General features: G+C 34.4%; 2 protein-coding genes across 4 annotated transcripts in view; one reads left to right on the top strand and one right to left on the bottom strand.

The window, feature by feature from the left end:
• Positions 1 to 427: 427 nt before the first annotated feature.
• Positions 428 to 20704, top strand: LOC143246470 (putative transporter YutK). Its single transcript, XM_076493234.1, has 12 exons — positions 428 to 742; positions 5557 to 5735; positions 6174 to 6592; positions 9656 to 9797; positions 12956 to 13177; positions 13623 to 13784; positions 14385 to 14510; positions 16510 to 16637; positions 17601 to 17769; positions 18036 to 18194; positions 19525 to 19705; positions 20361 to 20704. The coding sequence occupies exons 2-12, from the start codon at positions 5571 to 5573 to the stop codon at positions 20459 to 20461; spliced, it is 1974 nt and encodes a 657-aa protein (XP_076349349.1). The 5' UTR covers positions 428 to 742; positions 5557 to 5570; the 3' UTR covers positions 20462 to 20704.
• Positions 20579 to 22971, bottom strand: part of LOC143246471 (solute carrier family 28 member 3-like) — a 29887-nt gene continuing 27494 nt past the window's right edge. For all 3 annotated transcript variants that reach the window (XM_076493235.1, XM_076493236.1, XM_076493237.1), the window contains one exon: positions 20579 to 22241. In XM_076493235.1, the coding sequence (XP_076349350.1) occupies positions 22213 to 22241 (29 nt within the window). In that variant the 3' untranslated portion in view covers positions 20579 to 22212. The remainder of the gene's footprint in view (positions 22242 to 22971) is intronic.

The raw sequence follows: 22971 nt of genomic DNA, 5'->3' as shown, positions 1-22971 counted from the left end.
ACCGACTTTCACTGTAAGGAATGTTCACACCTGGAGGGGTACTTATTGAGTACCTGTGAATTCCATTTTCACTCTAACCTTGTTTCAGGTTCCATTCCGGGGGTTTAATTTATATTTAAAACAGAAATACTACATTAATAGTGATTCATTACCAACAGATACACCTGCATTCAAAATTGGACTTATTAGTAATTTGTAACGTAGTTTCGTTTATATTATCTTCCTTCGTTAATTCCTAAGTAGAATGACAGAAAATACGTAGAATGAACGAGGATCTCGGAAAAAAAAATCGTGTGACGTGTAGATGTTGTTTGCTATTGGTTGCCTTTGTCGAGTATACAGGTTTTTTCCCCTCGTTATTGAAACGTCATAGGTAAAGATTTCCTGGGATTGGAGTAAGCAGCACGTGACCTTACAACTAGAAACAGGTAGTAAGTGATGGGACATATATGAAGAGTGTACGTGCAACCTATTGGCAGTTTAGTATAAAATTTGTTGGAGTTTTCGAGTCAGTGGAACGTAATTTAATGAAAGTTTTAAAGCTGTGTGTGCGTCTCTAATATAAACTAAATGCTGAAAAATTAGAACAAAGTAAAACTGGAATTTATAATCGAAGAGAGTGAAGAAGATACGTGCAATTTTCTTTGTTCTTATTAAAGTGTAAATATAAGTGGGACAGAAGCTTTTACACAGGCGACGAAAAGTAGACATACGGTTTCCCCATCAGCGCTCGTAGTAACACGTAAGTAAAATAAAAAATCCAAAGGTGGTACATTTGATAACCCATTTATAGCATTATTCTCTGTTTATAAGTATTTCACTTTAATTTTATGAGATAGGTTTGTTATAGAGATGTAACGTGAAAGAACTCTACGACAGCCTTGTTGATTCGTTCAATAAGTCCTGCGTCGACTGAAACTTCTGCATTTTTTTCGGAAAAACAAACAGGATTTATTAATACATACACTTACTTCAGAAATATTATATAAGAAACGGTTCCTCTCCGAGGTTATAACTTTATTAAAGTTTTTGGAATGTAGGGGGTGTAGTTTTTACGTTGTAGTAAAAGTTTTAACGCTGGGGTAAAGCCTTGAAGCATGCGCAGATCAAATTGGTTACGTTGTATTTTTTGTGAGTGAACAACTCGGAAATTGTGACACCGGGTCGCGCCCTTTTTAATTTAAAATATAAAACGGCTTTTGTAGTTCCCACCTAATATTTGACACTGCATACTTGAGGGGTTGGATTTTAATGTTTAATTTTGTAACGCTGAAAAGCCAAGAGATAATGTTGTGTTTAAAACAGTAGGAAAATAAATGTTTATAAATTGAGTGTTTTATACTGTGATGTTAAGTCTCTCATATTTAAATATTTACATTATCGACACTGAGTTTTCGCACCCTTAAAACCTGAGATACGAAAGTTGTTGGATTCCATATTTCTGAATGATTAAATATTCCGACTGTGTATTGCGATATTTAAGTATTATTTCAAGAACGCTTCCAAGCATGTATGATTTAAATACAAGTATAATTGTGGAAATAAATGTGATTCTGTATACCTCTGTTGTTGTATTTTAAGCGCTTCATTTGAATGTTTCTAATGTTTATAGTTTTCGTATCATTTATAATTAAGTACGTATTTTAATTCTGATAGCACTATGTGTCCAATATGTTGGAATGTTTACAAAGCTCTGACACAAAATTTCTTGGATTACTCCTCTAAACGTCGCACCAAATTTTTAAATATTATGTCCAATAATAATAATAATAATAATAATAATAATAATAAAATTAATGTAAATATTGATAACTGGTAATGATTCCTCATGTCCAATGCTATTTCTTGTTTTTTTAGAAATAGGCCCGGCATGGCCAGGTGGGTTAAAGCGTTCTACTCCTAATTCGACGGTCGCGGGTTCGAATCCCCGTCGCACCAAACATGCTCTCCCCTTTCAGCCGTTGGGTCGTTATAATGTGAGAGTCAATCTCACTATTCGTTGGTAAAAGAGTAGCCCAAGAGTTGGCGGTGGGTGGTGATGACTAGTTGCCTTCCCTCTAGTCTTACACTGCTCAATGAGGGACGGCTAGCGCAGATTGCCCTCGTGTAGCTTTTGCGAAATTAAAAAAAAAAACAATTTTTTTTAGAAATCGGTAGTCGTTGTTCTAGGAATGTATTATCAGCTGAACTTGCAGTTTTTTTTTAATACTTGAATATAAGTATGGTAGCGGATAGCAAGCTAGTGTGTCTAACAGTGTAAAATTACCAAAATCTCAGCAGTTTTTGTCCTTTGTTTCGTACTTTGGTTCTTTAGCACAAGTGTAAAGGCATGTTTGAGCAGTACTTTATATATATCACGATCGCACGTGCACATAGATACGTTCAAGTAAATGCATCTCTGTTTACGTTCATTTTATGAAAAAAATCTTCCACACATATTTAACTTTTTATAAGCAACTTCTTTCTCTAGAAGAAGCTTTGGCGAGGTTCATACTGTAACTTTGCCATGTATTCGTAATATGGTCAAGTGTTACGTATGTTACGTATTAAAATTTCAAATAATCGGAAATGTGAAATATAGTTTAACAATTCATTGAATGCCGGTATGTATCAAATTTATGATATTTACCAACGAGATTGAAACACAAATATATTTAAATATACAAACAACAATACAATTTATAACTGTTATTTCAAACAATAATCTACGTACAAAAGTTTTACAAATAATACTAAGCCTTCTGTCTTGTCTGAACTGAATATTTTATCGACTGTTTTCGTATAGCGAATTAATTCTATGTTAATACACAGGTACACTTATCTGGATGGCTAGTTGCTTGATTGAGAAAATATACAAGTTTTTCACTTTCGACACTATCCAATACCCTCCTTGAAATACTAACGTCCAAAGTTAATTCACTGAAGTTGCTTGGTTTATAATGCTCGAAATTTATAAAAGTTCTTGGTCAAATATCTGTAATTTTCCGATGAATAAACGTATGCCATAATTATAACTTCCCAGGTTTATAGTATACCGACTACAGTAAATAACGATATAAAACTATCTCCCTGCATGTAGTTGGTTACCTTTTATAACCTTAAGAGGAGATTTTCTAGAAATTTCGGCTAAGTCAACAATACATATACAGGTCCACTGTATATGTGTCTTACATATACTCGTTGTACAATTTTATTTATTACGCTCGAGAATCTTCTACAAATTTTAAAGAACAGGCGGGATTTCACACCACATTTAACAATATAAGTTACACGCAATCAGTGATATCGTTTGTTTGTTTGTTTTTAATTTCGCACAAAGCTACTCGAGGGCTATCTGTGCTAGCCGTCCCTAATTTAGGAGTGTAAGACTAGAGGGAAGGCAGCTAGTCATCACCACCCACCGCCAACTCTTGGGCTAATCTTTTACCAACGAATAGTGGGATTGACCGTAACATTATAACGCCCCCACGGCTGAAAGGGCGAGCATGTTTGGCGCGACCGGGATGCGAAACCGCAACCCTTATATTACGAGTCGCACGCCTTAACACGCTCGGCCATGCCGGGCCAACAGTGATGTCGAGAAAATCCACTTGTAGTGAAAAATATATATGTAGAAACGGATCGTTTGGGTTGAAAAAACATTTTTTTTTTTTTTTACGTAGAGGAGCGAACAACGTTTCGACTTTCTGATTTTAATTATTTTAACGTTTTGACTCTTAATATCAGGTCATCAAATAATTTCTATCAGATGATGACCCGATACTCGGGGTCTAATCATTGCAATCTTTAAAAGAGTTCGCCTATCATAAAATTTTTATTACTGTATTCTTGGATTAATTATCCAGTTAGTCTGAGAACGACTACCAAAGAATATCAGATTACTTGCTCAATAAACTACCGAGTTGAGATAAAACTCGATTGAGTTGTAACTATTTAACATTGGAAAATTTATTGTTTCATTTCTGTCATTAGTATACTTTCGCCTTCTAAATCTAAATGTGGGTTCCAGGGAAGTCCATACTAGTGTATTTTTCTTTGGTCGATTTAACTGATACAAAAATTTATCAGTTTATCACGTACTGAACCGTCGTTACTCTAACAAGCTGGGCTAATTGTTAGGTTTCTAGTTGTTTTTTTATGACCATCACGTGTGACTGATCACGAGTTATTGTCTGATCAGGATGAGACAAAACCCAATTCATTTGTATAAGATTAAGTTTTGGTAGTCTAAGGTTGTATTGTATTCTATTTTCACAGAGGTCCAGCATGGCCAGGTGGTTAAGGCACTCGATTCATAGTCCAATGGTCGCGGGTTCAAATCCCCATTACACTAAATATGCTCTCCCTTTTAGCCATGGGGTATTATAATGTAATGGTTAAAGAGTAGCCCAAGAGTTGGCGGTGGGTGGTCATGACTAGCTTCCCTCTAGTCTAATACTGCTAAATTATCGACGGCTAGCACAGATTGTCTTCGTATAGTTTTGCGCGAAATTAAAAAAAACAAAACAACTGTTGTCATAGAAGGCAGTAGGATTTCCCGAATAGTTCACTGTAATTTTACTTGCACTTCATGAATGAGAAAGTCCGTTTTTATAACCCGTACCTTGAAGGGCTGTGGTCCTATGTTTTTCTATACTCTTATTTACTTGTTCAATTTTGGCCAAAAGATATTGCAGTTTCTTGGAGATTGTCTAACATTTACTTGGACAGTGTGGTTGTTTTGGTTGAAATCGTGAATGAAACATATTTCCAATATTGAATTAAACATGTCTTGTTGTTGTTATTATTAAGTACGAATGTCTTTGTTCAGTCTTACCGTCTTTGTGTGTGTTAGCAGCCAGATCTAACGTTTACTCGCATACTCCAACAGTCCACCTGAATGAATTTGTAAACTCCTCACTTGGAAGTAAAACGGGAAACATTCCCACACAAACCTATATGATACTGGAGTAAATTTTCTGTGGAAGTTCGGCCAATTAGCAAATATAATTAACTTTGTTATACGACATATTGTTAATTAAAAAAATATAAACTTCTTGTTTTAAAATTTCAATTTATATCACGATTCTGCTAACCCGTTCCCTGTAGCTAAGCGGAACTCTCAGGGCTTACTACGCTAAAATTTAGGTTTCGATACCCATGGTGGGTAGAACATTAATCGCTCATTATGTGGTTTTGTGATTTAACAATAAACAAATTAACGAAGTTCTATTTCTGATTATATCTAACTCAGTGTCACTTGCTGTTACACTGATGATGAACGGCATGTCTATAACCTTTTGAGTTAATATCGCTTTTGTGTCCAATAGAAAGACACGCAGATTAATTAAGGTTACGAAGCTTCGTACGACTAAACCTGTGTGGTTACATCTTAGTTGCTTAAAATAACTTTTATATTTTGTTCCAAAGATTTTTTGATTTGTAGTTGATATTCAACTATAGTCAATCATTGCGTTGTCACGTATAAAATATATAATTGTATTAGTCGTGTCTGTCTTATGAATTATCTGCAACTTTCGAAATTATAAAACAATTTTTTTAAAAAATTAATTTCAGGAAATTCGCTTCACATGGGAATAATGAGCGATAAACTAGATACGTCTGTCTCGCCATCTGCTGACGGTAAAGTTGTGATTGAATTACAATCGCCAATAATCAAAACGGGCGGAGAAGATGAACCAAGGCACGTTTTCAAATCTTCCTATGTTAATCCAAACTTCATACCTGAGAGCTCGGTGAGTTGAGGCCGCCATCTTTAGTTCTAAGTCACGACGCGACTGGAAAACATTTAACTTTTTAAGTAAAACTTGGTGTTATTGCTAACTGGTGAAACTTCGTTGTTTGTTATGCTTGACTAGAAGTCCATAAATTTTGTATGAGTTTTGTCTAAGTGTTTTTTTCTTTTTTTTCTTCTCTTGTCTTGTTAAGTTAAAAAAATAATCAAGCAAAAGCAATAGTTTAGTTAAAAACAAGTGTTTAGAATCGTTACCATGGTGCTTTAGTTTTTTATTTTATAAAAATAATTGTTTAACAAGGGGTCAATTTCAAAGTTTTTATTTTCAGTATTAAATGATAAAGTGGATTAATACTGTGCTAGATATTAGATTATCACTACAATTATATAAAGCTTTTATGACCCTAGTTTACCGCGCCTATAATAATATTACTTATAGGTCGAGTTTAACCGACACAAGTACGACATTTCTACTTCATCTAAAGACACAAACTGCGACGTGGAACAAAATGAAGATAGGGGTGATACGGAGAATGTTCTTTCTAACTGCTTAACTGCATTGGAAGGTTTTGTAACTGCCGTTTACAATAAGTACAAGAAATGGATCATTAAATCAACCATCACTCTGTTATTTATCCTTTATAATATTTATCTAGGGTTTTCCATCTTCTTGACGTGGGATAAAACTCCAACTTGGTGCGAGGGGGTAAAATTTTTAACTTTAATTACAATTTTTGTTTATTGCACACTGTTCTATTTTTTGGTCTTCAAACGATGGCTGCTTCGGCCTTTCAAACGTCAAATACGACCAGTCACAAAACTAGTTCTCCAAGTGACAAGAAAAAGGTATTCTTCAAGGTAAGTTGACAGATACCAGTGTTTGACAGTTGAGTTAACTTTCTTCAAATAAGCTAACGTTACACAACTGTTTAACTTACGATTATATTTGGGATCTTAAACATTTGTTTTGGAGAGATACTTATGCATATATTATTTATTACAATTAAGTCGAAGGACTTTATTAGTCTTAAAATATAAGAATGTGGTAATCTGGTGACATTTGTGCAGGCGTCGAATCTAATATTATACAGGCTACAGCTGTTAAAGTATAAATGTTAGTACCCAGTTATACATTTTGCTCTGTAACGTTTCACTTGATTCCTATTCATGCCATATGTACTTTGAATAAGTTTAGGGAACAAATGTTTCTATGACTGTTTGACAAACGGTGAGAATTTTTCTATGCACGTATATGACAGTATAATTTTAAATTGTTTCAAAATTACGTTAGTATGTCTTGTATAGCTACTATGATCGCGAAATTAACATTTGTTGAGAAATATACTTTTAACTTTTTCAATGTATTGGAATCCACGTTAACAGGTAATATTGTTAATGGTGTTTTTTTTTTTTCGTCTATCGTCTCCACAGGGTGTTTAGATGGTTTGTTGTGATATGGTTTCATAATAATATATGATGTACGTGTGTGTGTGTGTATATTTTAATTTGATGCTGTTTGCATATCCTTTGTTTTCAGATTGATATCTGACTTTGGAAATATGGTCGTATTATGTAATTTTTCTCTTCTTTAGTTTTGGTGTGTTATCTTTTATATCCAGTTATTGGGGTATCCATTGTTAAGAAGTAGTGATATATTTTTCCTTTCTTCCTTCTTAGCCGGCCTGGCATGGCCAGGTGGTTTAGGGCGCTCGACTAGAAATCTAAGGGTCGCGAGTTCGAATCCCAGTCACACCAAACATGCTCTCCCTTTCAGCCGTGGGGGAATTATAATGTGACGATCAATCCCACTATTCGTTGGTCAAAGAGTAGTACAAGAGTTGACGGTGGATGGTGATGACTAGCTGCCTTCCCTCTTGTCTTACACTGCTAAATTAGGGATGGCTAACGCAGATAGCCCCCATGTAGCTTTGCGCGAAATTAAAAAACAAAACAAACCTTTTTGGCCTTTTTAGTGAAACAGACCTTATTCATTAGTTCTTAAAATTTTCGTGTAGATCGAAGCTATATTTGAAAAAAAGAAATCATTTAATATACTGGACCCAAATCTTAATGCACAGACTAATTGTGTTGAAAAACTTGTACGTCTGTGCAGTTAACCATGGAACGGAGGGGTAGTTTCGTCTGAGCATTTTAGGTAAACCTTAGATGCGAGGGAGTGGTGCTGTGGTATACTGTTAGCCGTTTCATTTCCAGGTTATTTCTGATGTTTCTTGAAGGTAATTAAGGTTGGGTTAAGCTTGATATTTGTGTAGTGGCCATGTTCAACTTACATTTGAGGTAGTATTCTGTTGTATGCTGCTAGCACTGTTATGTTCTTGTATTTCTTCAGTTCTTGACGGATGTTTTTAAATAGAAGTTTACATTTCGTGACTTTTATGGTTGTTGCTGTATCTAAGTTGGGTATTTTGTTGTGTTAGGACTGAGTTTAGTCCTTCACGAAGTACATTTGTTTCAGCTTCAGGCAATGGGCGTTTACTTCATTACATTTTAGTGAGTTTAAGTATGTCATCTAATACCAAAAATGGTGCGAATAAAAAAAATATAAAGTGAGGAGAAAATGGCACTCTAAGACCAACAAAATTGGCACAAGTAATAATACAAAGAAAGGGGAAGTCATTACGTATGGATCTTAACGTGCAATTTTGCTGGGAGGGGGGGGGAGAGAAGTAGTGCCATTTTGTTTTCTCATTTTACATTAATATTGATGCTTTTTTTTTTCTTGGATCTGACAAACTGCAGGGTCACTTTACTATTCACTGATGATTTCTGGAACAAGCTATTTGGTCGTTAACTGGTTAACTCTTATTGAATTGTTGTTACGCACGAATAGGCATACAGTAAAATAGCACATTCTGTTACTTTACCTAAACGTTTCTCATTTTCGTTTGTAACCTACTCATCCAAATGTTGTACTATCTTGATCCCAGCTTGCTTATATGTATAGCAATAACTACACTGTTTAAAGTCTCTCTACTGAGTGTCAAAACCACTAGATTAAAATTATCTGTAACAATAATTAAATTCTGTACTTGTCAGGATTATTTGTGAATGTTTCTATGCTTACAACATAAAGTTTTAAGGCCCCATGTTGGGTAACATTTTGTTTTTTTCATATTTGGTAAATAAACAGACCAGTTCGTTTTTCTCACGTGTTGTCTTTATAGAGTGATATGGATAGCTGTGTGGTCATCTCACGTGTTGTCTTTATAGAGTGATATGGATAGCTGTGTGGTCATCTCACGTGTTGTCTTTATAGAGTGATATGGATAGCTGTGTGGTCATCTCACGTGTTGTCTTTATAGAGTGATATGGATAGCTGTGTGGTCATCTCACGTGTTGTCTTTATAGAGTGATATGGATAGCTGTGTGGTCATCTCACGTGTTGTCTTTATAGAGTGATATGGATAGCTGTGTGGTCATCTCACGTGTTGTCTTTATAGAGTGATATGGATAGCTGTGTGGTCATCTCACGTGTTGTCTTTATAGAGTGATATGGATAGCTGTGTGGTCATCTCACGTGTTGTCTTTATAGAGTGATATGGATAGCTGTGTGGTCATCTCACGTGTTGTCTTTATAGAGTGATATGGATAGCTGTGTGGTCATCTCACGTGTTGTCTTTATAGAGTGATATGGATAGCTGTGTGGTCATCTCACGTGTTGTCTTTATAGAGTGATATGGATAGCTGTGTGGTCATCTCATGTGTTGTCTTTATAGAGTGATATGGATAGCTGTGTGGTCATCTCATGTGTTGTCTTTATAGAGTGATATGGATAGCTGTGTGGTCATCTCATGTGTTGTCTTTATAGAGTGATATGGATAGCTGTGTGGTCATCTCATGTGTTGTCTTTATAGAGTGATATGGATAGCTGTGTGGTCATCTCATGTGTTGTCTTTATAGAGTGATATGGATAGCTGTGTGGTCAGCAATTTTATTGTTCCTTGTCATCGACACCGCGGAGAATAGACATCGACTGGTGTCCACGACCGGGCTGATTGTGTTATTACTAATTGGCTACATATTCTCGGCTAAAAGGGCGAAGGTAAGCTGCATTTGAAATCACGACTATTACACACACTTTATCTAACGTATGCTGATGTTTGGCAGTTAGAATGACTTGTGCATTTAACATTATCTTAACTTGTGAACGATTTGATTGAACGTAGCCAATAGAGTAATACGTTCAATACATAGAACAGTACCAAAGGTCACCAGGATGCGTGATCACGAAAATCGGGACGTATCGCGACCAAATAATTTAGATTATTTGAAAAATGTGTTAAACCTCTGAGTATTGAAAAGAAAACAAACAAACAAAAATATCTGCTGTGGCCACTGCGGGGTAGGTAACTCCAATTTTTAGCGTTTTAAATCCGTTGACCTATCGCCGACCCACCGGGCAGTCAACTTTGTAACAAACTTGTTAAAGTCCAAGATGGGGACACATCATGCACTTGCTATGGCTTATTTCGTATTAGGTTCATTGATCTCGTTTGACGAACCAAAATGTTATTGTTTGAGATTTGTTAGTGGCTTGTGTATGAACATTACCTTTACGAAAATCGTCTTAGTAGGCTTATAAAAACACACTTACTGTTTACTATACCTACCGTAGATGGCATTTCTTAACGCTAAGATCCGGGGTTCCGTTCCCCGCAACGGATACAGCAGATAGTTTTAAAACAACCCACGCGGTACATGTGGGTTTTCGTGATCATACATCCTGTTGGCATTTGGTACTTGTTCTACGTATTAAACGTATTTCGTAATTTTATACTCACAGGAAACTTTGCTTGAATGAATCGTACAGGAAAGAGAGAGTAATGTTTTAACAGTAGGCATAATATTGGGTAAATCATTCTGATTTATTTTGGAAAGACTGCACTTGTAAGCGGAAACTGTTTTCGCAAAGTTCAATACGTTTACAAACTGAGTGGTTGTACAACGTAATCTTAAATCTTGACTATGACATCGAGAAACTGAAAAAAGGGAACCATCTCGCTGGTTTATTTTTGAATCTAGATAGATCGTTGCTTTACAAAACTAACTGTTACACTAAGTTGAGAAATGTGGACCTGTTCTTGTGCAACGTAGATAGTCCATTGTGCAGCTTTAGGCTTAAACAGCTGCCTTAAATATTTTTATATGATGACCTTGGTGATTTGACTCGTTGTACGAGTTACTTTGTGACGAGGATATTTTTAGTTTTGTCGTAGTGACTCGAGCATTAGTGGCTTTCAGTTTTTGTTAGCCCTAAAATTATTTGACAGTCAACAATAATATATATTTTCCATCTCGGACATCTGTATCATTATTTTACCATAGACATTTTTTGACATTAATTCCAATAAAGAGGGCGAGTTATATAAACAAAAAAACACGATCTATCAGTATTATTTTTAAAATTTGAACTTGTTTTGTTCAGTGTCAGTTATTACAGGTTTGGATGTGCTATTGTTAACGCAGCCCTTTTGGTTTTATTTTACTTGACTCTTTTAGTATTAAATTTCAATACATGTTTATTTATGTGATCAATGTTCTGGCCAAACGACTGTTTTCAGAAGTTCCCATAAACCTGAGTAGGCCTAAACTTTCACGAAATAGTTATTTTTGTTTACAGCGGTTTAAATTATTCGTATTTTCGGGTTTGTTCGCACTGGCGCACCATTTAATTGTTATTTTTGTCACTTGATTACAGATTTAACGATAATGCAGTCTTGTTAGCTAAAAAGTAAATAAGGTTTTATTCTTGGACGTGATAACAAAGTGTGTGATTTAAGTTATGACGCTACTTAAATGTTTCGTATTCTTTTTAGCTTGCATAAGACTCGGCACAACATCGCGGATAGCACGCAACCTAACAGTTAATAATTCCAAGTTGTTTGTTAATTTGCTTGTTTGTTTTTCCCGCGCAACAGAACAGGATTAACCTGCAAATAGTGTTAAGTTCGATCTAAATTCGGTCTCAATTTTAATGGAACAAGGTTAAGTATATTAAAAATTTGTTTTCGAAATGGTTTTGATAAATGTATTTCTTCTCACGGTTTTTTTTTTCATTTAGCAGTCAGTTACATGTTAGAAAGAAAGCCCTGTTTACGTTTTGACTCGTATGAATATATGCAGTTTGGTATAATGTTTTATATATATATATATGGGATGAACATTTATAATGAACCTCGCTGGTATTAGTGGTCTACGGATTTACAACGCAAAAGTGAGGGGTTCGATTCTCCTCGGTGGACTCAGCTTTAAGGAAAACACACAAACATTTATAATATGATTTTACGCTTCACAGTATATCATAATTTTCAAAATAATGTTTTTAACACCTAGATACTTTGGTGCATTTTACTTAAATATTTCTTATCCAAAGATAGAGGTTTAAAATTTACAGATGAAAGTTCGGGATTTCTTATCCAAGTGAGTGCTTTACATGTAGTTGTTTGTAGATTGGTAATTTGGTGTATCTCTTACTTAGCTTCACTGTGTATTTGCAAGCGTATTGGTATATTTTGCTTCTAACTAAACTGGAAGTGTATTCTTCCGCATTTAAATACCGATATACTGTCTGACAGCGAACATGGCTACTATCTTCTACAAGTGGTACATCGTGCCGAGAAATAGTATTACTACCACAGAGCTACGTGTAAAGCACTCACTTGGATAAGAAATGTCTCATTACCAGTCATTAAACATACCTACGTGTAAATATCTGAAGGCACCAGTCTTCACATACAACTGCACGAGAAATTTCCCAAAGTACTAGTCATCAAACATAACTTGGACAGAAAAAAGAAAAACGTTATTGAAACATTCATATATATTCATTAGTCCACCTGAAGTTTCATTATTGACATTATTAATATTTTATTGGCTTCATTGGAAAGTCATATGTGCCTTTTTAAAAGATGAATACTAACACACTGTACAACTTGTTAACCCTTTGTGTTTTGTTGTAATTTTGCTAATAACAAATTGACTATTTGGTTGTAATTATTTAATGTTTGCTATACATTTGTATCCCCCACTCGTTTCACCATTATTTCATATACTTCAAATCCTTTCAGGGATAAATATTTCGAAATATTAAACTTGCAAGTTAAATCAATAATGTTAAGCTACAGGGAAGTGTTTGTGTTATTAAAATGTAATCTTGCAGTTTTTTAACCCTGGTTTTATTTTGTTTGGTGTTCTGTTCAGATCGTGTGGCGTCACGTTCTTTGGGGATGTCTGCTTCAATTTCTCTTCGGTCTCGTGATCTTGAGATGGAGTGTAGGAAGAGATATTTTCGAGTGCACTGGTGACAAGATAAAGAGGTTTTTAAAATTTACAGATGAAGGTTCTGCATTTGTTTATGGGTATTTAGTGACTGGCAAGATGAAAAATGATGTCCCAGATCAATTTCCAGTTTTTGCTTTCAAAGTAAGTAAAAATTGTATACGGACAGAATTGTATAGTTTTATGCTTAAGTAGAAACAAAGTAATGTCACTTGACCAAGTTGTAATCGGTTACTAGATGTATGACTTTTATTCACACACACAAACACACACATAGATAGAGACAGATGTATACTATTATTACCACTACTAGTTTGATTGTGCACCACATTGTTGTAAGCTGTATTTCAAGAGAATACTTTAACTGTGCTAACGTTTGATACCTGAAAAGACCTTCAATTACTCGGTGGTAATGCCGTGGGCTTATAATACTAAATATTTGGTTTCGAACCCCGCATAGGACAAGCACAAATCGCCCATAGTGTAGCTTTGGACTCAGAACCTCAGACGATTAATGAGAAATTCGTTTACAGTAGTCTTTAAGTTTTTATTTCCAGTCGTCAAGAGTTGCTCACTTTTTATTTTTCAGGTGCTGTCTGTGGTATTTTTTTTTAGCTTTTGTATTTCGCTGCTTTACTACTACGGTGTGATGCAATGGGTGGTTATGAAAGTCGGTTGGTTTCTTCAAGTTACAGTAGGAACCACAGCTTGCGAATCTATGAATTCAGCGGGAAACATCTTTCTGGGAATGGTAAGCTAACAGGCTTCTACAGCAATTGTAGTGCCCCTTACGTATCATTTTTCTCAATAATTTAATTATTATTAGTTTTATAAAGCTAAAAAGAAATGTTTCAGAAACGAAATAACGTTCTATTTCAGAATTATAATGTAAACCAATAGTAATTATTTACTTATTTTGTTCTATCGTCGTGTTTCTCGACTGAGTGGGATGGAGTTTATTATAAGCTTCAGAAATTTCTTAAGTTCTAAGCTCTATGAAAAAGCCTCAAGGACTGTTGCTGATAAGAACAATTGATGTATTTTATTTGTATTCTTTCTTTGTCTTGTGCTCGAAAATTTGATTGTAAACTTACCATTTTCCTAGACGTGGAAAGAGACATTTTAAGTGTTTTATTTTTAACATATCGTAACATAGAATTTTTTTTTTTTTTTGGGGGGGGAGTAAATTGCAATTGTTAATTTCTCCATTCTTACTGGTCAAGAAATGTAAGTAGCTACGTTAACTCAATAGTAGATGGATACTGATGTATGTTAAAAAAAAACAAATGAAACAAGAAAGAGGTTTTACGTTCAGTCAGACTGACTCCATCTTTTGTCTTTCTCACGTGAGACTGAAGCTCCACTGATGATCAAGCCCTTCTTACCTCTAATGACCAAGTCAGAACTTCATGCTGTGATGACAGGGGGCTTTGCTACCATTGCAGGAGGGGTTTTAGCAGCTTACATTAACTTTGGGGTAGGTATTTATTTTTGAAATTCGCTATATGGTTGCAGGTGAGGTCGAAAGTCCTTATTTAATAAGAACTCGCAGGAGTGAAAGGTAAACAGCTACTACTGTGGTTTCGTAAAGTAATTTTGCTAATAAATGCAGAGGAACTTTCAGAAGAAAACGTGTTATTCGGATAATTCATACATTGAAGACAACAGTTTTAAATAACGTCAACTTATAAAATTAAATTACATAGTGTATTAATTAATACCTTGATAGAATTTTCCCGGAATTAGTTGCTTCGTAGGAAAAATCTTTCAAAAGTAAAGAACATTCTTTTTTTTTCTTCATATGTACAGGAGAAAGGTGTTTCATTCAGTGTTCCCCGCTGGTACAGCGGTAAGTCTACGGGTTTACAACGCTAAAATCAGTAGTTCGATTCCCATTGGTGGACTCAGCAATAAGCTTTGCTATAAGAAACACACACACACACACACACACACACACACACACACACACACTATAATATAATGAACAATAGATGTAAGGTAAGTTGATTACTTTGTTTATTGAAATTCAACCTCTTGTAAGACTCGTTATAACTTGTGAATTTGTTGGACTGTATTGATCGAAAATGAGGTTAAGAGATAATAAAATATTTATAAAGACCATGAATCTTTTTAAAACGTTTTTAGTCAAATTGACTGTGGTTTATTATGGACCGTATAATCACGCTTACAAACACTTTAATATAGCATAGCACTTTCATCTGTGGGGACATTATACATTTGACATATAAAAATAATGATTTTAAAAGAGGAACCATATAGGCGGTGAATGATGTTAACTGGCTTCCTCACCTTCAGGTCAGCATTTGTACATTGCTGATGACAATGGCCCGATATCTTAAGATATCTGACAAGGTTGTTTAGCCTATGTGTCGCACATGAAATCATTCAAGACGAAGTTTTAAAAATTCCACGGTTCTCGTTAGTAGATTTTGAGGACACTCGTGTATTACTAGCATTTACTTCCAGACACACATTCTATAGCACAAAGACGACAAAAAATATTTACTATAAACTGGTGTACATGCTGGCGAAATATACACAATTACAAATATTGAATTTATTATTTCTATCAAAAGCTGTTTCAACAAACTCGAGTTTGTAGTTTCCTGTTGAATTAGGTTGTATCTAATAGAAACCAATAACGCCACTGCATCGTGAACACAGGGTTGAAAAACCAGTAGCAAGACCATGTAATCAACAGGATATTTTCACGCTACTCTGGAAAGTGACAAATAAGGAAATAAAACAAGAAAAAGGACTCGATGTTTCACTGAAACTTGTTAAATGAGAACCCACGTTTTAAACCTAGTTCATTAATTTCGTGTTTTTCAATTACTTTCAGTGGCTAATTTTTTAAATGTTATTATATTCGCGCCTGTTTCTTAATTTTTCACTAGATTAAACTATATGATTTATTTGTTGAATCAACATATCTATAAATTTAGGAAAATTCAACGGTTTTATATTGCGTGGATTGTAGAAGATATTTTAAAGAGATGTCGTTTGTTATCGAGCAGAAAGCTACATCATGTCTTACATCTGTCCTTTGTTCGCCACGGGTATCAAAAGCCGATTTCTAGCGTTGCAAGTCCGCGGACATAAAGCTGTGCCACTTGGGAGCTTTACGAGACATAACCAAACCTAGTTTTCTGGCGTTTCAAGGACAAATTCAGAACATTTCCTGTGACCTATTTAAGAACTAGGATTATGATACACTTACGCATTCGTCATTTGGTAATAATTTGGTTACAAAAACGCTTACACAAATGTTACATCGCGTACGTATAACTCATGTTTAACGTGACCCACGTTTGAGGAACTTTTTTTTCTTTCCTTCGAATCTTCTGCCACATTTTTTATTTTTGTAAAATAATGATACCAGTTTACATTGGTTAAAATTACCATTGCACGCTGTTATGATAATAGCTAATTCCATATAACTTTGTTTCCCATAGGTCAATGCTAATCACTTGCTATCGGCATCAGTCATGTCTGCACCTGCAGCTTTAGCTTACTCTAAACTATTTTATCCAGAAGTTGAAGAAAGCCGAACTCATGCCAATGACATCAAGATGGAAAGGGGGTAAATATGATGAGTGGGGGAGAGAATGATAAATTTATGGATATGGTTCTAATAAAATGAGAAACCTTTTTAGTTTGTAGAAGATTTTGAACCTTTAGCAGGATTAGGTAACTAATGTTATAAATTGTGCAACCTCATGTCAATCCGGTGATAAAGCTCTCAATGGATTTAGGTGTGCCAGCACTGACTGTTTATATACGTACTGACACTGTTTAGCAGCCCATCCAGCACCGATTGTACATGTATCTTTTCAGTGATTTAAAATGTAAATATAAAAACTATCCACAGGCAGGTTAGAATTAGTAATGTGGTAGTAGAGATAGAACTGACTGGATATACCTCAGTTACTCATTGCTGCTGCAAATATGTAAAAATAGGCCTAACGAAAGTTAATAAAATTTCGGTATAGATACGTTGTTCTTTCGGTATTGTCATTAAATAAGATTCATTTTTGTTTGGGTTGATATGAGCTGTTATAGCTCGAAACTCCATATTTCTGGTTGTAATAACATGTATTGTGTCTCGCGTCTTACATTGAGCTAACACTCCAATTTTCGAATACTCTGCGCCATTTAAGGGTTAACAAATTATTAGTGTTGCATAATAAAAACTCAACAATTACTTTAAAACAATGACAAAACATAGAATGGAAATTAATTACTAGTCTCGTTTAGACTTTATTTACTGATTATGTATTTTATTACAAGTTACAACTTTTTACAGTAAGGAATATTTGTTTTCAGAACATGCAACCTTTTTTTTTTTCCCCGAACACTCGAAACAAATCTTTACTTGTAAAAACTAACTTGTAATAATAAAATGGGGGAATTAACTGAAGTGTGCCCAAAATATTAATAAATAATTATTAAATATTTACTGTATTATGTGATTTTTACAGTTAACAAAGAAATTGTAAACGCATCGTTTTTCTTAATTCATTATTTCGGTTTCTTTTTATGGTAGACCTGAGAGAAATGGAATAGAAGCAGCATCTAATGGGGCTTACAACGCTATCTCCATGATTGCTAGCATCATTGCCAATTTGATTGCATTCATCTCTTTTATTCACTTTGTAGATTTTATATTTAGTTGGTTCGGTAGTCTCTTGGGCTGGGATTTTATCTCCTTTGAGGTAAGTTTTAGATGAAAAGTTAATTACTTAATTGTTCAGTATATCAGTAGCGCCATCTAATGTTTTTGTGAATAATTATATTACAACTTGTACGTATTTTTTATTTCTCAATTTAATTGAGGAGAGGTTTTTCAAACCTATGTATAGACGTTTTATATGAAAGTTTCAGTGGCACTCTGTTAAGAAAAAACTATGCACCTATTAATTAATCTTATTTGGAATTAATGTTCATTAAATATTCTCCATTTATTTATTTATTTATACAGTGGTTGATCGGTAAAATATTCACACCTTTAGCCCTAATAATGGGTGTAGAATGGGAAGATTGTTATCTAGTAGCTCGACTTGTTGGAATCAAAACAGTGGTTAACGAGTTTGTTGCATATAAAGAGTTGGGTGATATGAAACACCAAAACTTGCTATCGGTGAGTTTTTTTTTATATTTGGTTTGTATATCAAATGGATTTCTTTCCTATCTTAACCTGTTGACCGCCAAGTATTTCAGCTGCAATACAACTAATGCTTCTTCATTTTGTAACTATTTGTGACGCCATTTTAGATCGAAAGTGAAACAATTTGTAAGTAGGTTAAATGCATGTATGGTACTGACATCTAGCGTTGAAGTTAGGTATTATTGAGAGTGAATTAACTCGTCCGTGGTACTGTGTTACCGAGCGGCTTGGACGAGTCATCTCGTCTACGGCACTGAACAGGTTAAAAATGTGTATCGTATATAAAATTTTTATAAACGGAAATAAAAACAAACCCTGCACTAATTGAAAGGATACTCACGGTACAGGCTATAACGTGGGATATAAAACGAATCCTAGATTTTGGAGGTGACTGAAAAATAGGGCACGCACTGAAGTGGGGATACACGGTCTATAAGTCTTAACCTCCTTTTGCCAGTCTCGCGTAAGGAATAAAATAAAAGAATATCAATTCAATAGAAATTATGAGAGCAGAATGTGGGTGTTCAAGCCCACAACTTCCCATATCTATATCACCCTTCACTGTCTGCAGTAGGGAAGAAAACTAAATTTAAATGAAAATATATAAAAATAAGGTACTAACACTTGGGGGTAAGTAAAACAAACTTACACCCCGAAGTTAGCATTCCAGCCCCCATTATGGTGGTAAGGCACTAATTAGTAGCCCAGTAGACGAATTATTCTAGTATAAAGGGCCCCAGCCAGTTATCTAAACTAACTAGTATAACTCCCAACTACCACCCACTAAGTCGACTGTAACTATCAGATTTCATATTTTAATCGAGCTTTTGTACGTGGTAAGGTGTTCATCCGCATAAGGTAGTGCAAGTTGTATAACGACCTTATTCACAACTAAAAATAGTAATCGGGAACTTTTAGTAAAATTCCTTTTTTATTTATTTCTATTTAATACATTATTATAGAATTTTATTTTATTTTTCAAATGTTTCATTATGTACGTGGATATATTGCTTGAATTAAACCAATAAAGATGCACGGTTAGGTATTCCTGACAAACCACGAACTTTGAGATGCTTGGTGAATTATGATACCTTTTTTTCCTATACCATCCTTCTATAACTGCTTGTGTGTTACATCTGTGTTATTACACAATAAGAATGTGGTAATATGTTTTTGCACAGTTGTTTAGTTGTTCCACTTTCTTCACTTTTCTATTACCTGTATAATATTATGTGAGTAAAAGGTTTGTTTTTGAACGTTATATTTTAAGGTGGTGCTTCAGTAGTTAATTCTCTTTATACAGCCGCGGTCAGAGTCCATTGCTACTTATGCCTTGTGTGGGTTTTCTAATATTGGATCTATTGGAATCCAGCTCGGCTGCCTGAGCGCCATGGCTCCGGAAAGAAAGTCCGATTTAGCCGCTGTAGCCATACGTGCCATGATAGCTGGCAGCATGGCCTGCTTCATGACTGCTTGTATAGCAGGTAAGTATCAATGTTTGTCTCTGCAAAGGAATGTTGTTATAATAATGTCTAAAGTTGTATTAGCAGTTTTTTTTTAGCTGTTAGGTTGCTTAACTTTAATTTACTCCAGATAAATTTAAGATACAATTTTCGATATGCACGTGCTTCTTTGTGTATCAGTTTTATACCAAATTCACTAAAGTTTGTACAAGTTTAGTAATAACACAAAACCAGTAACCTTTGTCGAATCGTGAGTTCTTCAGTATAGGTTATGCACTATTGTACCAAGAATATCATTCAACGTTTCAAGCACGTTTATTAGCCAGGAACTGAATATGAAAACCACAACATTTCGTGGTTATATGCGTGTGTATATCGATCATTTTGAGGTTTAAAAAAGTTTTTGCTGTCAGCTGATCCCCTTTCTGGAACAATAATAAACTTTGGGGAAAATTACATCACTTGGATAAAAGGAATAAGAAAACTACATTACCGTGGTACAAAGTGGTAATAAATTAAAATGATTATGTCAACACTGAGGTCGAACATGTGTTTTTAGCTCTAAGATTAATAAGATAACTGTATATTTGATTATTACTTCCTTAAAAATATTCAGTAATACTAAAATCTTGAGTGTATATTAAATAGTTAAGTTTATACTGTTATTTATTTGTAGGTTCTCTTTTGGAAGAACCTCCAAGATCGGTCTTTTCACACATCATTCATTCGACGTTACCACCTGAGAACATTACTACGGCATTCAATATTACAAGTTGAAAATGTTCTTTACTATCGCTGTAAATAGTCCATAAAACAAACTTATTGATAGGTGTATTTTAGCTGCGATTTTAGTTGTTTTAGCAAAAGTACGAATACATTTTAAGGGTATACAAGTTTTGCAAGTTTTTGTATTTTTATTTAATTATTTTAAAGTACGTCTACAACTTAGAAATTAAACAACAATTAATACAAATATTTTTGTGTGTAACTGTATATCTTAATAAAAGAATGTTTCTATCATGTAATAGCCACTAATCTTTGCTACAGAAAAGTGGGTAAAGTTCAAAAATAACGATATATATAAGTGACTTATTTTAGGAGAAGCATGCATGTTTGATACCAGCAGACGTTTGTTTGTTTTTGAATTTCGCGCAAAGCTACACAAGGGCTGTCTGCGCACCAGCAGACGACATACAAATGTTACATCTAACCATGTAGTATGCTCTCTTTCTCAAGAATAAATTATTTTTATAACTCGATTTCAAATAATTACTACAACACTCGTCATTTTTTCCATGAATAAAACATTTGTTGACTTGTTAAATTGTTTTAAATATCATTTACTTCTATCAGGACTGAAAATAAGTTAAACTAGCCAGTTGGATAACTCGTGACAATTAAAACCAACTGATTGTATGAGCTAGATCTTGCATAAAATTATAAAACAATATATGTTGGTGATATTTAAAATAAATGTAGTCAATTCGTTATGTGCTTACTAGATGGCGCTCAATCCCACGATACAAGGCAATTGGTTGTGAAATTATGAAATCATCGCCTTAAGTTTGAAATGGAATTCTAATAGTTTTAAACTATTGTAAAATAGTATTCCATATACAGCTGCTTAGAACGACATTGAGCATTAATCAGTGTGTTAATTTTCAGTTTTATGTAGATAGTTTACCTTGATTAAAGGCTCGGATAGCTCAGTCAGTAAAGCGTTAGGCTTTTAACCTAACAGCCCAGGTTTCGAGTCCCTGTTTCGGGCGAGTTTACGTTTTACGGCCCGGCATGACCAGGTGGGTTAAGGAGTTCGACTTGTAATCTGAGGGTCGCGGGTTCGAATCCCCGTCACACCAAACATGCTTGTCCTTTCAGCCGTGAGGGCGTTATAAAGTCACGGTCAATCCCACTATTTGTTGGTAAAAGAGTAGCCCAAGAATGGGTGGTGATGACTAGCTGCCTTCCCTTTATTTTTACACTGCTAAATTAGGGACGGCTAGCGCAGATAGTTCTCGTGTAACTTTGCGCGAAATTCAAAAACAAACCAACCTTAATCAGAAGTTAACTGTAAATATTTAATAACAAAGCTTTATAAACATCATACTTCGAATTGTATTTACAACTAAATTATTCATGGCCATTAATATAACAGAATGGACATCACTAGGTAAAATTTAGATGTTCGATAAGCTGATTAATTACAAATTAATTTTTTTTATTTGGCTTATTCGTATGACAAAATGTTCTACATGATGCAAAATGTTATAGTTCATCATTTCATTTTCGTACTCTTATTATGATTTAAAAATTAAGTCAATTATTTGTAAGGCAAATCGACTGTGAATAAATATATAGTTAACTACATGTATATATTTATACACGATAATGCTTGATCCACTGACGGTTTAATAAGTTTAAGTTTTTAGGAGGCTTATTAAATTTCTACGACAACAGATTTGAAGAGTTAGCTTCTCTAATGTCATTAAATTGTTCAAGAAAAAACTCCATTCAGAATAATTCGGCGCCTAGTGTATCGGCTTATCCAACAGGGTTCCTAAAACAAAAATGGAAATAAATAATCTAAAACACCAATGTAACGCTTAGATATGTAGATCAATGCTTAAATGGATAGAGGGCGCTAGTTGAAAAGAGTTAAAAACTAAGTTCTGATAGTATCGTGGATTTAATATTGTTTGGTTTTATTATTTTTATCTTTATAAAGTAGAGCTGAATAACAAAAATTACATTTAGTATAATTGTGAGCTAAAATAGTAGGTATAAACTTTTAGATTTTAGTAGTATAATGTTAGGCTTAATACTCCTACGTTTCTTTATAATTAGTTATAATTCAACTTGCAGTGAGATTATAAAACAAATAAGATAAGTTTTATTTTAATACATTCTTAGAAACTAGCTAATTTTCAAACTTAGGCTTTATAATTTTAACAGGCTATGGGTATTTGATTACAGTATCGAGTATTTATTTTAATTCTATGACAATGATCGGGAGTTAAGCGTTCCCACTTTGTTAGATACGACATGTGCAGCGAATGGGTTTTATTTGGGAACTCTGGACTACTGTGCACTTTTAAGGAAGGCAGTAGTGAGGATATACAATTTATATGTAGAGTTTGCAAATTGGAGCAAAATTTTGGAGGCTATCATAACTATATTCGAAGAAATATATAAAGAGCAGCAGGACGTCAGGAACAGCTTAAGCTTTTACATGCAAGGGAGGCATCGGCTAATATTAACAATGACATTCAGAAACTTAGAAAGGGTAG

This window comes from Tachypleus tridentatus, chromosome 3, assembly GCF_004210375.1.
Source record: "Tachypleus tridentatus isolate NWPU-2018 chromosome 3, ASM421037v1, whole genome shotgun sequence".
NCBI lineage: Eukaryota > Metazoa > Arthropoda > Merostomata > Xiphosura > Limulidae > Tachypleus > Tachypleus tridentatus.
Note: the sequence above shows the minus strand (reverse complement) of the source record. Positions and strands in the feature narration are given on the sequence as shown.